Here is a 16,648-nt window from a genome sequence, read left to right on the forward strand (position 1 = left end):
GAATCCAGATGAGGAGAGGTTAACATCAGTCCGTCGGCATGTAGATGTCCCATGAAGGGAACTATCACAACTCCCAGTGGATGGTTGTAGAATCCCAGGTTGATAGAGGGAAGTGATAGAGGGAAGTGTAACAGCCCTTGCGTGTGGCAGATAGTAAGTTCCCGCCGGCATGCAGATATGAAGGCACAGCAAAGGAGACCTTCAGATGGACACGGCAATCCCCACTGGTGTCCGTGACGTTACTGGATCTCCGACTGAACTCCCTGAAGGCCCAGAAGCCGGCGGAGAGGTGAGTACCAATCAAAAGAATTTTAATCGATCAAAAAGATTTTGATCGATCAAAAAAATTAAAGATTAATCGATTAATTAAAAGTTAATTTGCACAGCCCTAAAAATAATGAATCTTACATTTTTTTTCATTGTCTTCTAGGCCAGATCTTGACAAGGAGTGGGTTGCCATAAGAGAGCGCGTGCAGATGGACTCGATGGTTCTGAAAGGATTAATTCCTGACACCAAATACCAGTTTGCTGTAAAAGCAGTGAACTCCTTCGGAGAAAGTTTACTCAGCATTTCTAGCGAAGTTATCAGGACATTCCGTAAGTAGAATTCAGAAACATCCTTATTTATTTTTTATTTTTTCAAGAAGTTTGTAACTTACAGCCGGCAGAAAATTCACTTCTGAAGCAACAAATAGCTCCTGGCTACATCCAGCTCCCACGTAGTGTAGTGGCCATGCTGGAGATTATTAAATCCGAGCTATTGGTAATATTTTCCAGACTTCAGAACAAATACTAATCCTTTAGAAGCTTTCCCTCCTGGGGGTTACATTCACGCTTATATTTGGATCACTGGCCACTGCTGTTGTCACCTTCTGCATTATTAATAGATGGAATCACACTGCGGAGAACAACATAAGGGGACATTCAAGGCTTGAAATTGGATGGGCTTTCACTGTGAACTCTTAACATTTAACCTGTCCATGATTGAAGCATTGAAATGTGTCTGTGACCTTAAGAACGCCATTGTGCTGTAATAAGCCAACTTTCCAGAGGATGATCAACAAAGTTGGATCATATTTGTTCTTTATAGCCAGACATACTGGATATTTTTGTTGCAGGCACTAAATTAGCAAAGCATAGGTTTGCTTTAATCTGATGTAGGCTTGAGAATTTATATAAATCTAGAGGTGCATGCCTATCTGTTGTTACATTGCTCCTGCCTCGGGCTATATGCACACGGGCCGCCATCAGGAATTATGGGGCCCCTTACACAGCTTCAGGCATGGGCCCCCTGGAGTTGAGAACAGGGGGGTGCTGCCGCCTTAAATTGAGAAGCGGGGAGGCTGCCACGAATTGAGAAGCGGGGGGGGGGCCTTTACAAAAAAATAAGAAATAAAGAAAAATATATATAAAAAAGGGGGGTAGCTATCCGTGGCCCTGGGGACCTCTGGCTGGGCCCTTTAATAAAAAGAAAAAAATATATATAAAAAAATATATATTTAAATGTATTTATTTTTAAAAAGGGGGGTTGCCATCTGGGGCCCTGGGGACCTCTGGGCCCTTTAATAAAATACACACACATATATATATATATATATATATATATATAAAAAAATAAATTACAAAAAAAGGTGGTTGCCATCTGGGACCTCTGGGCCCTTTAATAAAAAATAAATAAATACAAAAATATAAAAAAAATAAACATTTATAAAAAAAAGGGGGGGGTTGCCATCCAGGGCCCTGGGGACCTCTGGGCCCTTTAATATATATATAAAAAAAAAGGGGGTTTGCCACATGGGGCCCTGGGGACCTCTGAGCCCTTTAATAATAATAATAAAAAAATTATATATATATATATATATATATATATATATATATATATATATATATATATAAAATAAAATAATATAAAAAATAAATAAAAAAATTATAAAAAAGGGGGGTTGCCATCCGGGGCCCTCTGGGCCCTTTATTAATAATAATAATAAAAATAATATAATATATATATATATAAAAAATAAAAGAAATAAGAAAATATATAAAAAAAATAAATTTTTTTTATAAAAAAGGGGGGTTGTCATCCAGGGCCCTGGGGATCTCTGGGCCCCTGGGGACCTCCGGACCCCTAAAAAAAAAAAATTGGCCCTTATATATAAAAATATATTAATTTTTTTTTTTTTTTTTTATAAAAAATAAATAAAAAAAAGGGGGGTTGCCATCTGGGACCCTGAGGACCTCCGGGCCCCTTACAGGTGTACTGCCTGTACCCCCCTGATGGCGGCCCTGTATATGCACACGGGCAATTTAGCTTGTGTGCATCAAATGCTGATGTTTTTGGTACAACCCTGCTGCCAGCAGCATGTTAAAATCTATGACAGGCTGAAATACGCAACTGCTGGAAGCTGTATTGAGCAGTACTTGTGTTTAGAGTCATATACATTCAGAGATGCATGCCCAGAATGCAGAATTCCTGTGTTCTGGGCATCCCTGAACTCATATAGCCCTAAATGCGAGTACTGCATGGTACAGCCTCCAGCAGTTGCGTATTTCAGCTTGTCAGAGTTTTTTTTTTTATAGGGTTTTGGACTTGTGTCTCCTGTGCACCCAAAAAACATTAGGAACCGCCCATGTGCACAAGGCCTTACAAGATGGCTAAGTATTGATACAATGGGTTGTACTTACTAAAACTGGAGAGTGCAAATTCTGGTAAGCTGTGCATGGTAGCCAATCAGCTTCTAACTTCAGATTGTTCAATTAAAGTGGATGTAAACCCAATTTATTTTTTTTATTTTTTTTGATGTCACAATGTAGAGTATAAGATTTCCTGTCATCTGTGCCCAGTCTTGCCACACAGAGTTAATCCAGCTCTGAGCAATCCTCTTTTATTGTTCAGTTCTGATGTTTGTTTTATGCTGTGTTTTTAGACCGTCTCCTGACGAAGCGAAAGCGAAACTAGTCGAGACTCGAGACTTATGGTCTCATGATTTCAATTGCTTCACCGATATTTACCCCGCCTGCTAAATGGGGATTGCACAACCGGTGACCTGATTGTGGTCAAGTTTGTATTTTTTGTAATGTTTGTATGTTTTGTAATTTTATTCTTGTCTTTAATGTTTATTTGTTAATAAATGCTTTCATAAATATGAATTATCCAGGTTTCTAAACCTAATTATTAAGTACCGGTATAGTCCTCCCTGCCCACATTGCTTCATTGGAGTCTCGGGGTTAGCTGGGGAATCCTTGAGACCCCTCTATTTTTCTTTTTTTATTGTTCAGTGAAAATGACCAGATAAAATCCTGTCTAAATACAAAGTCCATTCCTCTATCCTTGCTTTGAGTGACAGGTTATTTACATATCTAGGTTGGACATGTTTATCATATGTTATGTTAATCATAATATGAGGTGATCCACATTATAAAAAGTGAGAAATCCACCCCTCCCCCACATAACACATCCTGGTAATATACAATGACCTGTGGATCACCTCATATTATGATAAACATAACATAACATATGATAAACATGTCCAAGCTAGATATGTAAATAACCAGTCACTCAAAGCAAGGAGAGAGGAAAGGACTTTTTATTTAGACAGGGTTTTATCTGGAAGTCTGTTAATTTTCACTGAACAATAAAATAGGATTGCTCAGAGCTGGATTGACTCTGTGTGGCAAGACAAGGCACAGATGATAGGAATTCTTATACTCTACATTGTGACATCAAATAACATTTTTTTTGGGGTTTACATCCACTTTAAGCTTTGACAAAAAACTTGGATGCTGATCAGTGGCGGTTGGTGCCCAAAATTTTTGGTGGGCGCAAACAAACTGAAAAAAAAAAACACCAATTGCAGCCACTGTGCCCATCAAATGCAGCCACTGTGCCCATCAAACGCAGCCACTGTGCCCATCAAACCCAGCCACTGTGCCCATCAAACCCAGCCACTGTGCCCATCAAACGCAGCCACTGTGCCCATCAAACCCAGCCACTGTGCCCATCAAATGCAGTCTCTGTGCCCATAAAGCGCAGCCACTGTGCCCATCAGTTGCCGCCACTGTGCCCATCAGTTGCCACCACTGTGCCCATCAGTTGCTGCCACTATGCCCATCAAGCTCAGCCACTGTGCCCATCAAACTCAGCCACTGTGCCCATCAAGCTCAGCCATTGTGCCCATCAAGCACAGCCACTGTGCCCATCAAACGCAGTCTCTGTGGCCATCAAGCGCAGCCACTGTGCCCATCAATTGCCGCCACTGTGCCCATCAAACGCAGCCACTGTGCCCATCAGGCGCAGCCACTGTGCCTATCAAGCGCAGCCACTGTGCCTATCAAGCGCAGCCACTGTGCCCATCAAGCGCAGCCACTGTGCCCATCAAGCGCAGCCACTGTGCCCATCAAACACAGCCACTGTGTCCATCAAGCTCAGCCACTGTGCCCATCAAGCACAGCCACCTTGCCCATCAAATGCAGCCACTGTGCCATAAAACACAGCCACTGTGCCCATCAAGCGCAGCCACTGTGCCATCAAACACAGCTACTGCACCTATCAATTGCTGCCAGTGTGCCCATCAATTGCTGCCAGTGTGCCCATAATTTTCCGCTATTATGCCCATCAATCGCTGACACTGTGTCCATCAATTGATGCCAGTCTTCCTATCAGTTGCCTCTACTGTGCCCCATCAAATACTGCCAGTGTGCCCATCAATTGCCGCTACTGTGCCCCATCAAATGCTGCCAGTGTGCATCGACTGGCACTTACCTGTCTGGCAGCGGGCCAGCGGCGGTGTCCTACACGCTCCTCAATGTCTTCTTCCGTCCTCCCTATCAGGCATCCAATCACAGCGCCTGACATTTTAGCCAATCAGGTGACAGGTAACAGACCCGAGCACCTGATTGGCTGAGAGGCGGTTCAGTGTTGGCAAAGCGAATTCCAGACTAAGCAGCAAGCGCCCAGCATGGCGCCCGCCTACGACTCTAATCAGGTGCTTCCAAAAAACACCTCAGCCGCTGTAATTGAGGTGCCCGGCGCCCGAAAAGGGGCCGGACACCTGAATAGGGGATGTCAGCGGCGACCATAGATAGATTCATGCAATGCATTAGTCTATCTATGGTGATAGAGCGGTGCCAGGAGATAGGGGGCGGTGCCCATGCGCCCCTTATGGACACACCACCACTGAAGCCGATTGTTTCTGTGCAGAGCTACACCAGATTTTGTACTCTTCCGTTTTAGTAAATCAACCCCATAATGTCTTTACTAAAATTTCACAAACACTGTACCTATCTTGAAATGACATTGCTGGTAACCTAATACTGATATTTTAATATGGGGCTAAAGAAATATATAAAACCTGCAAGGCAATGCCATAATTTGCTAGTATGCATCGCATACTAGCACATTATGAAATGCTTACCTTGGAACAAAGCTTTCCAGCGCTGTAAAGCCACTGCTGACATGCTCCCCCTATCTGTCTTCCGGGTTTGCGAGCTTATTCTATGTGATTGACGTCACTCGTGACCAATGCGCGTGGGAGCCGCCGTTTCCAGCACAGGCTCTGGAGGTCCGGAACTGTAAGCCAGACTTTCAGAGCGCATGTGCTGATGATGTCATTAGTTGCATGCACTCTGTGAGTGCATTGTTTGCCCCAAACAACAAATATACCACCAGTCACCACTGATGGCCAACCAAACAATATGTTTTCTTTAGAGTAGAAAAACCTGTCTATTGCCAGTATGTTGCAGAGAAGCACCCTTACTATCTGTGTGGAAACAGTAGCATCTCTGCAGAGGTCTGAAACTCCGCTGCTAAGTCAGACCTATAGTTCTGCAATCTGAAAATCAAAAACTCTCTGCAAGTTAGGGAGCTCTAGCTCTGGTGCAGCAGAGGCTGTGTTGGAGGACCTGTGCAGCGAGACCACTGCTTCCACATAGAGGGTTATTTTGGAAATAAAACATACTGTTAGACTTTGCCCCACCTTTTGTTTTAATGCCCCTGGAATGTATTTAGGTGATTTACAAATACAAAAATTGACAGTAATGCAGTTTACTGGTCCTTAGTAATGCAGTTTTACTATCTGGAAAGCTGATTGCTGGCTGAAAAAAACAATACCAGGATCATGGCTGTAGGTGCCGCCATTAACCTGGTATAACCACTTGCTGCCCAGGCTGTATATACTGTATACATACACTAGGCAGCAAGAGGTTAAATTGGTTCTAAAGGATTGTTTTTTTTTTCCCCTTAAACTAATAAACACTTAATTACCCGCGCTGTGCAGCCCCAATTCTCATCTTTTCGGGTCACCCGCCAGAGCTTCTGGCCCCTCCTTTTTGCAGAGTGCCCCCAGAGCAAGTTACTTGCTCTGGGGGGTCATTCATGCATGCTCGCTCCCCAAGCCACCTCTGTGTGCACCCCACTCCCTCCTCATTGACTGGCTCCCACTGCTCCCACTGCTGTGTCTCAGCCATTAAAAAAGGAAAGACCTGGGAGAGGTCTTATGCACTTTGCTGCAATTAGATGGGGCATTGGAGAGAGAGATAGAGAGAGACATCAGAAAGAGAGACATCGGAGAGTGAGAGACATCAGAGAGAGAAAGACATCAGAGACAGAGAAATGGAGAGAGCGAGACATCAGAGAGAGATGCATCACACAGAGATGGAGAGACATTAGAGAGAGAGAGAATGACACCAGGGAGAGAGAGACATCAATGAGAGAGAAACATCAGAGAGAGAGAAATGGAGAAAGAGAGAGAGAGAGCGACATGAGAGAGAGAGAGAGAGAGAGATATTAGAAAGAGAGGGGCATCAGAGAGAAATACACCAGGGAGAGAGAGAAAAGTCAATGAGAGAGAGAGAGAAACATCAGAGAGAGAGAAATGGAGAAAGAGAGAGAGAGAATTCAGAGAGAGAGAATTCAGAGAGAGAGAATTCAGAGAGAGAGAGAGAGAATTCAGAGAGAGAGAGAGAGAGACATCAGAGAGAGAGAGAGACATCAGAGAGAGAGAGAGAGAGAGAGAGACATCAGAGAGAGAGAGAGAGACATCAGAGAGAGAGAGAGAGAGAGACATCAGAGAGAGAGAGAGAGACATCAGAGAGAGAGAGAGAGACATCAGAGAGAGAGAGACATCAGAGAGAGAGAGACATCAGAGAGAGAGAGAGACATCAGAGAGATAGACATTAGAGAGATAAAGAAATTGAGAGAGAGAGAGAGAGAAAGAGACATCAGAGAGAGAGAGACATAGTCAGGTTGAAAAAAAGACACAAGTCCATCCAGTTCAACCATAAAAAAAAAAAAAAATAATATCATACAATCCCATATACCCAATTCTATACCCACAGTTGATCCAGAGGAATCCCCCGAGAGGAAATCAGATATTCCCCGGATCAACTTTACCTATAAATGTTAGTATGTGAAACGTAAGGATCTCGCGCCAACTAGATATATAAACTTAATTTAACATACATATAAAATAAATAAATTGTGAATAATAATACATAGATGCCTATGTGATAAGCTGCTCCCCAAAAAAATCAATTGGTGAATGGTGAATGCAGGGGGCGCTACAATAACAAATAATGAATAATAAATATATTAAACAAATGATTCCATAATTAGAATAATACATTGATAATATAGCCAACAATATATAAATGTGTACAATCTCCAGAGGTACCATCCGATCTGGTGGATTTATACAGAGTGAAATATGCAAAAGTCTGTATATAAATAAATAAATAAATAAAGTGCTTATGCTCAAATATCTTCAAACTTTGTTGTGCAAGAAAGTTTCCACCTTCACCAATTTTAGGTCACCCAAAGTGTGTTCAAATGATGGCACCTTACCAGATGGTGTTGACCTGTTTAATTAAAAAGAGGTCAATAGTAGCTTTGTGTCACAATGGACTATATATGCAGCTTGGTTCCTTTAGCTTAAGCCTGACTTCAACATCATATAGCGGGACAAAGGAAAGTATAATTCCGTTTATTTTAAAAGTTTAAAAGAACACAGTGCTGAGTGGCTCCTTACTTTTGTTGGTGCCCGTGACCTGGCACTGAGGCTGTTCAGCTTGTAGTTTTAGAGAGATGGCTCCATGCTGGGGAAGCTGGCGTGCGTTCCACCTCTTAGTGCAGAGAACCAGCGGGACCGGAAGTGAATAGCTGTGCGTGCCCAGGTACCGCCTCGACGTACGTTTCGTTTACCACGTCATCAGGAAGCTACTATTGACCTCTTTTTAATTAAACAGGTCAACACCATCTGGTAAGGTGCCATCCTTTGAACACACTTTGGATGACCTGAAATTGGTGAAGGTGGAAACTTTCTTGCACAACGAAGTTTGAAGATATAGAGAGATAGATCAGAGAAACATCAACGAGAGAGATCAGAGAGAGAGAGAGAGAGAGAGAGAGATCAGAGAATTTAGAGAGAGATCAGAGAATTCAGAGAGAGAGAGATCAGAGAGACATCAAAGAGAGAGATCAGAGAGAGAGAGAGAGATCAGAGAATTCAGAGAGAGAGAGAGATCAGAGAGACATCAAAGAGAGAGATCAGAGAGAGAGAGAGAGATCAGAGAATTCAGAGAGAGAGAGATCAGAGAATTCAGATAGAGAGTTTAGAGAATTCAGAGAGAGAGAGAGAGGGAGAGAGAGATCAGAGAATACAGAGAGAGACAGAGACAGAGAGATCACGGAATACAGAGAGAGAGAGAGAGATCAGAGAAGGAGAGAGTCATCGGAGAGAGAGAGAGAGAGATACCAAGAGAGATCAGAGAATACAGAAATGCCGCGTACACACCATCACTTTATGTGATGAAAAAAAACTACATTTTCTGTGAAGTAAAAAATGACGTTTTTGAAACTTCAATTTTCAAAGACGAAGTTGCCTACACACCATCGTTTTCTCACAATGATCTTGCAAAGTGAGGTTACGTTCCACCACGTTTTACCATTGAAGCTTGCTTCATAAGTAGCTTCTGGGCATGCGTGGATGAAAAAACGTCTTAGAAAACAACGTTTTTTGCTACACACGGTCAATTTCTGTGAAGTAAAAAGTGCACTTTTGAAAAACGACACATAAAATTGAAGCATGCTTCATTTTTTTTGGGTCGTTTTTTACAAGACATAAAACAACGTTTTCCCCCACACACAGTCAATTAAAGTGACGTTTTTAAAAACGTCATTTTTTTTCATCACATAAAGTGATGGTGTGTACGCGGCAAAAGAGCGAGGGAGAGGCAGCAGAGAATACAGTGAGATTTCTGAGGGCTACAACCAAATGAGGATGACTTTTTGAGAGGTACACACAACTATAGGTAAATAGTCTGTGCATCTGCAAGTGTACTTACAGTGCAATTGCTCTAGATCTAAGCAAGGATGCAAGGAAATGTAAAAAAAACGAATTTTTGCTTGCACGTGATTGGATAATAGAAATCAGCAGAGCTTCCCCTCAGATCTAGAGCAATTGCTCCTGCAGTGCACAGTATATTTGCCTTTAGTAAACCATCCTCAGTGTGAATTAGGTTATAACAACATTATCTACTAAACTGTGCAAAAGAAAGGTGTTTTGAGGTTTGGGGTTTACAAGCACTTTTAGGGAAGGAAAGGATACAAAGGAAGTAATTATTATTATCCTATTTCTCTAATAAAGGATTTTATTTTTCTGGTTGACATAACACAAACAGGTTACTAAGAGCCATGAATGTTGTGTGTGTTTGTAGAGGATGATGCTTCAGTCAAACAGTATGTTAGATAGCATTCCTTGCTGAGTGTTTCTTGATTGTTTAATAGCCTGTTCCTTGTATGGTTAGATGTTACTATTACTCTGTAAGAACAAATTTCATTTGTTAACCATTAATATCCTGTTTTTGGGCCCACGCACACTATTGCTTTGTGGGTTGTGGGTCTTGGGTTGCATGTGTTGGTGCATTGGGGTGCCACTCATGTCTCTGCCAGAGTATCTTTGGGGACTAACCTATAGGCTGATCGGGCCCTGTCTGAAGAGCCAAAGCCAAAGGGAGCATGGATTCCCATTTCTAAAGCAGCAGGTGCATTTTTATCTTTTCATAATTTTTTTACCATCATACATTCTGTATATCAATTAAGAATCCTATACATTTCCTTTGTAGGTTCACTTTAACCAGGAGATTTTTTTTTAATTTCTTGCATGCATGTTAAAATCTGCATTTTTAACTATCCCACCCCCCCCCCCCTTTCCCCCCTGAACATTATTTATTTTCTGAATGAAGAAGCCATTTGTTTAATTTTGCATTGAATATTTGCACAACTAAAGTTGTAACTTTCAGTAAAAAAAATTTTTTCAGTCGATTTTTTTTTTCGCTGTACATACCTTCGTACAGCTAGTTTCTTCCCCGGCTTCCAGGTAGGGCCTCCCGCGGGAGTGGGCATCCTATCCAGCAGGTGATTGACATGATGACAAAAACGACCTCCCCTCGTCACATAAGGAGCGTCACGAGTTGCCGAAAGAAGCCGAACATCGGTGCGCAGGCGCCGTATAGTGCCAGCTCGCCGTTCGGCTTCTTTCAGCAACTCGTGGTGCTCCTTATGCGACGGGGGAAGGTCGTTTTTGTCATCACGTCAATCACCTGCTGGATAGGAACGCCCACTCCCGCGGGAGGCCCTACACGGAACATGGGGAAGAAAATAGTTGTACGAGGTATGTACAGCAAAAAAAAAATAATAATCGGCATACTGTCAATGTAGAGAGTGAGCTGGATGTAATGTTAGAAAATCGTTTATAGGGTGAACCCCCTGCTTTAAACCAGAAAAGTTGAGGTAGTATTCTATTAATAGATATCAAATAAGTCAATCTTTGGGTGTGGTCATATTGCTCTTGCTGACATCATCACCCTGCCCCCTCCCCAGTGATGCTGAACCTGCCGCGCACAGCTCCTGGATGGCAACAGATTTATGTGTGACTATCTTGGTTACTTGGGGAGCCACAGCCCAGTCTAAATATTGTGTCCGGGTTTCAGTCCGTCCGAAACCTGGACACATGATTCAAAACCTGGACTGTTCAGGTAAATCCCAGACAGGTGGCAACCCTACCCCTATGTGACATAGAGACATCATGCCTTAGACATAGGCATGTGACATAGAGACATTATCACATAGGGACCAATGTATGTCCCGTTTTCATCCGCAACGGATGGATGAAAATGCGGACATACGGACCGCACGTCTGAAAGGGCCCTTAAGGTTTGACCTCATATTAGATGGTTTTGGTATACCTGAAGAGAAAAACCTGCAGGAAAACTGATGGGGGCAGATCCACAAAGCACTTACGCCGGCGTATCTCGAGATGCCCGGCGTAAGTGTATATATACGCCAGTGTAACTATGCGCCGTATCCACAAAATGAGATACGCCTGAAAATCGGCTTTTTCCGACCAACGTAACTTTTCTGCACCGGCGTATCGTGGGCGCATATATACGCTGGACGCACCATTGATTTGCTATTCAAATATGCAAATGAGGGAGATACGGCGATCCACGAAAGTACGTTTGTCCGGCGCAGGCTACGCGCGCCGCGCATAAGTTATACGTCCAGCCTAAAGTTACCCCTTTAGCAGCTGTAACTTTGCACCAGACGTGTGCAGGTCAGCTGGAGAGCAGCTTCAACAGCACCGTTAGGGACGAGCTGAGCACCCACACTTGCAGGACAACAATCTGTATGCCAACATGCCAGGGGCATCCATGGTCATAGCTATACTACTGGCTTTACATGCGCGTAGAAGGAGAAGGGCACGGAGGAGGGCACGGGAGAGGATATACCGACCGCGCATAAACGTTTTTGGCATGGGTGATTTGGAGGTATATCGCATCTTTAGATTCAGCCCTGATGCCATCCTGAAATTAGCCACAACCCTGAAAGATGACATCACCAGCCAGACACACCGCTCACATGCAGTGGAGCCACTGGTCAAGGTACTGGCAACACTGCATTTCCTTGCCAGTGGCTCGTTCCAGCGTACAAGTGGAGTCGTGGCTATGATGGCACAATCCTCAATTAGCAGATGTGTGCGCCAGGTTGTCCCCGCAATCCTCAGACGCATGGCCCACCACATCATCAGACCCACCCAGGAGCATCTGCGGGTGAAGGCAATGCGGGATTTCTACATGATTGCAGGATTCCCATGCACCTTGGGGGCCATTGATTGCACACATGTGGCACTACGCCCCCCCCCCTGTGACACAGAGCACATATAACGCAATCGGAAGCACTGGCATTCCATCAACGTACAGGTGATAGCCGATGCCCAATGCCTCATATGGCATGTCCGTGCCAAACACCCAGGGTCTAGCCACAGCTACGTATACCATCAAAGCCCCATCCCAACAGAATTTGAACAGAACGTGGGGACAGCTGGCTGGTTGGTGAGTGACATGGGTGTCAGGCATGACTGACCGCCCCCATGATGCACACATCACGAGGGGCACATGCACGACTAACATCCTCCTGTCTTTTCCCTTCCAGGTGACTCTGCATATGCACTTGGACCCCATCTCATGACTCCATTCCGGAATCCGGAAACCCCAGGAGAGCAAAGATACAATGATGCACACACACGTACCCGTGCAGTGGTGGAACGCACCTTTGGCCTCCTGAAGTCCCGTTTTCTAATGCCTGGATAAGTCCGGGGGGACCCTGTTGTATTCCCCAAACTTTGTGTGCCAGATCATCGGTGCATGTTGCATGCTACACAACTTCGCTGTGAGAAAGGGCCTGGAGATTGACCTACGTGATGACCTGACCCCCGAACCAGACATTCCCCCCCTGACCGAGGCTACCCCCTCTGCTGAGGGAAGAGCAGTCAGGAGATGCCTCACAGTAGGCATCTTTGCACATTAAACACACACATTCATCATGGCACAAGGAGAATGCACGCATGCACACCACTGTGGTCCCTAGCACACACACCCCACATCCTCATCATATTGGATTAGCCCAAGTCCACCAAGCAGGACTTGGGAGCAGCAACGCCACGGCAAGGCTCCAATTATGTTGCTGTACATTCATACACCATTCACACGGACCTGGGGATCACTTCTCCCCGACGACCAAAGGTGACACCCCTTTTCCGGCAGGAATGTCACCCCCAGATTCAAACACCAGTCAAACTGTAGCCTGCACTACTAACCATGTGCTATGGCTACAAAAAAAAACAAAAAACTCATAACCTGAGTATTTTCCAAAAATAAACATAAAACACTCATAACCTGAGTCGAACAGAAAAAAATCCCACGGCCCTGGCTCCTCATGGGAGACTCATGGGGGGGGGGAATCAGGAGGAGGAGCATCCCCTGGTCTCTCCACGCCTGGCGGCCTGTCCTCCAACACCAGGGTGATGCGGGTGAGGACTGCATTGGTGTCCGCCTGCAGCCGCCTGGATGGCTGCCGTGTTGTCCCTGTCAGGGCGTGGAACTCCTCACCTAGGCCTGCTGTGGTTGCCTGCAGATCAGCCAGGCAGGTGACCACAGCTGAGGAATTGCAGCCCAACTCCTCCACAGCTTCCTTCACGGAGGCCATGCTTTGGGCCATGTGGTCCATACTCATGGCAACCTCACCCAGATGGCGGGCCTGGTCCCTCCTGAGGTGTTCAGGGAGAACATCTGACACCCCCCTTGTCTTCCTAGCCACCTTCCTGGTTCCTGAAGTGGCTTGGGGCCTGAGAGAAGGGGAGACCCTTGGGGGGGAAGCCCTGTTGCGGGAGGAGCGGGAGGGGCTACCCCTGATGGAGAGCTGACTGGTGCCAGCCACAGGGAAAGACTCCTCCAAATGGAGCCTCACCTCATTCCCACATCACCTCCTCCTCCTCAACCACCTCCTGAGGAGAGGTGTGGCCACTCTCTTCCACAGAGGACTCCTGGCTTGCCAGGTGGTCTGACTCAGCCTGATGTCCGGGGGATGGTGTGGACTGGCCAGATGTCCCAGCACCCTCCTGCACATCTGTGGATGACACAAAACATTCACATGTTGGAGGATCCACACACTTGGCACATGTTCCCTTCCACCCCCACAAATGCTACACACCAGATAGGAAATAAAACACACTTACCTGTCCTCAAGGCATCCGCAATGGAGTCAAAGCCCTCCACTCCCTCCACTTGATGCCTGTGGAGGCACTGGGCAACCACCTGCTCCTCAGCAGTGAGCGTCTCAGTAGTTGCTGGTCCCCCTCCAGTGCCCCTGGCATGAGTGACCACGGCGCCCCACAGCACCCCACAGCACTGTAGTAGTTAATTGAAAACTACAAGCCGACAGCTGCAAAGGCTACCGGACCTTGTTGTTTTCAATGCACAGAGCCCTGTCAATCAGTGACAAAGTCAGGTGGGTGGAGCCCTGCTAGGCCATGTTTTTTTGTGTGACCGCTAGCGGGGAGAAGAACCACGCTAGCTGTCACAGCGGGGATCTGGGGGCCGGTCTGTTCATAACATGTTACACCCTGAATGTGGATGTAACATGTAACCAAAGGTGAACTTATTCTTTAAAGCTTTTGTTACCACCAACACTTCATATTCTTGCCATGTATTATACCATGTACTTGTAGGAGAAAGTCTCCTGTTCTCTGTGTTGCTTCCTTTATGTGAAATCCCTGGTGTTCCTGCCAGTCCCTCTGCTTTCCTATTAAAAACTGACCACACCAAGCAGGAGAGCACACCGTGATAAGTTCTCTAGCTGTGCTGGGAACTCAGTCTGCTCTCCTCCAATGATCAGACTTGTCCTAACATGCCCCCACTGCACAGCCATTCACTGGAAAGCTTAGTGTGCTGCTACTTCTCCTCCCCTAGCTCTTATGCAGCTGAGAACAGAGGGAATGTGATCACTTATAAAAAGGAGGAAAAAAAGGTATTTATAATTTTTTTATATATCTATACAAAAATGTTTTGCCTTTCATTTCTATTTTAAACTGAATGGGTTGTTTTACAAGATGAGGGTTTATAACTACTTTAAAGCTTAACTCCGGCAAAAAAATGTTGTTGTAGTTTTTGGGGAGAGTGGAGTTTATTTATCTGTGGCCCCATTAGAGAGATTTCCCCTCATTTCCTGCTCCTTTGTCACAAGAAAAGGGAGGATTGGTTGTTACTGGAACAGAAAACACTGTCAGAATTTCTAATGTTCTCTCATTCTACCTAATCACTTCCTGCCTGGTCAATGGACAATTGACGTCCGGGGAGTGGTTGTGAAATCCTGACTGGACGTCTGTTGACGTCCTGCAGGATTTCATGCCGGCGCGTGCCCGCAGTCTGACACCCTGCATCTCCGATCTCGGTAAAGAGCCTCCGGCGGAGGCTCTTTACCACGTGATCAGCTGTGTTCAACCACGGCTGATCACCATGTGAACAGGAAGAGTCGTTGATCGGCTCTTCCTCACTCGCGTCTGACAGACGCGAGTAGAGGAGAGCCGATCTGCGGCTCTCCTGACAAGGGGGGTTCGCGCTGATTGTTTATCAGTGCAGCCCCCCCCCTCGGATGCCAACACTGGACCACCAGGGAGTGCCCCCCGGTGCAATAAAAAAAAACACAATCGATGCCAATCAGTGCCCACAAATGGGCACTGACTGGCAACATGGGCACTGGCTGGAATGATGCCCAGCAGTGCCACCCCTCAGTGTCCATCAGTGCCACCCAGTGTCCATCAGTGCCACCTCTTAGTGCCCATCTATGCCCAGTGCCCACCTATCAGTGCCCATCTGTGCCACCCATAAGTACCCATCAGTGCCACCCATAAGTGCCCATCAGTGCCGCCAAAGAGTACCCAGTGCCGCCTATAAGTGCCCATCAGTGCCGCCTATGAGTGCCCATCAGTGCCGCCTATGAATGCCCATTAGTGCAGCATACCATCACCGCCTATCAGTGCCCATCAGTGCCGCCTATCAGTGCCCATCAGTGCCACCTCATCGGTGCCCATCAGTGCCGCCATATCAGTGCCCATAATTGAAGAAGTAAACTTACTTATTTACAAAAAAATTTACAGAAAAAAATATAAACTTATTTTTTTCAAAAATTTCGGTCTTTTTTTAGTTGCGCAAAAAATAAAATTGCAGAGGTGATCAAATACCACCTAAAGAAAGCTCTATTTGTGGGAGCAAAATTATAAAAATTTCATTTGGGTACAGTGTAGCATGACCGCGCAATTGTCATTCAAATTGCGACAGTGCTGAAAGCTGAAAATTGGCTTGGGTGCGTAAGTGCCTGGTATGGAAGTGGTTAAAATATGTTTTTACTTTTGTCTCTCTGCCCAACGCAGTTTCCATCACATCCTGTCCTGACAGGAACGCCACTACCCAGAAGGGAGACAAACACCAATAAAAACATGACAGAAGCTCCAACACTTTCTCTGCTCTATGGGCAATTAAATCGAAAGTCTGGGCTGTTAGGCTTTCAATACTGCATTTGCGATATTTCTCCTTTACCAAAATGGCGCTTCCATCTCGTGCACCGAACAAATAATTCCCAAATTGAAAATAAATAACACAACTTTGTACAATTGCTGTACATGAGAACAAATATAGAGAAGGTGGAAGTGTCCTTGCTGTTTCCAGATGTTATTCATTATTCCGCCCGCCGACATAAAATGCATCTCCACTACAAAGACACTTTCTATTTTCGCTTGTGAAAGTGAATGGACGGACTTGC

The 16,648-nt window shown here is 45.2% G+C and overlaps 1 protein-coding gene across 2 annotated transcripts in view; it reads left to right on the forward strand.

Moving 5' to 3' along the window:
• EGFLAM (EGF like, fibronectin type III and laminin G domains) overlaps window positions 1-16,648 on the forward strand; it is a 273,167-nt gene that overhangs the window by 145,189 nt on the left and 111,330 nt on the right. For both annotated transcript variants that reach the window (XM_040338563.1, XM_040338572.1), the window contains exon 7: window positions 431-597. In XM_040338563.1, coding sequence (XP_040194497.1) covers window positions 431-597 — 167 coding nt within the window. The remainder of the gene's footprint in view (window positions 1-430; window positions 598-16,648) is intronic.

Source organism: Rana temporaria, chromosome 1 (assembly GCF_905171775.1).
Source record: "Rana temporaria chromosome 1, aRanTem1.1, whole genome shotgun sequence".
Taxonomy (NCBI): Eukaryota; Metazoa; Chordata; class Amphibia; order Anura; family Ranidae; genus Rana; species Rana temporaria.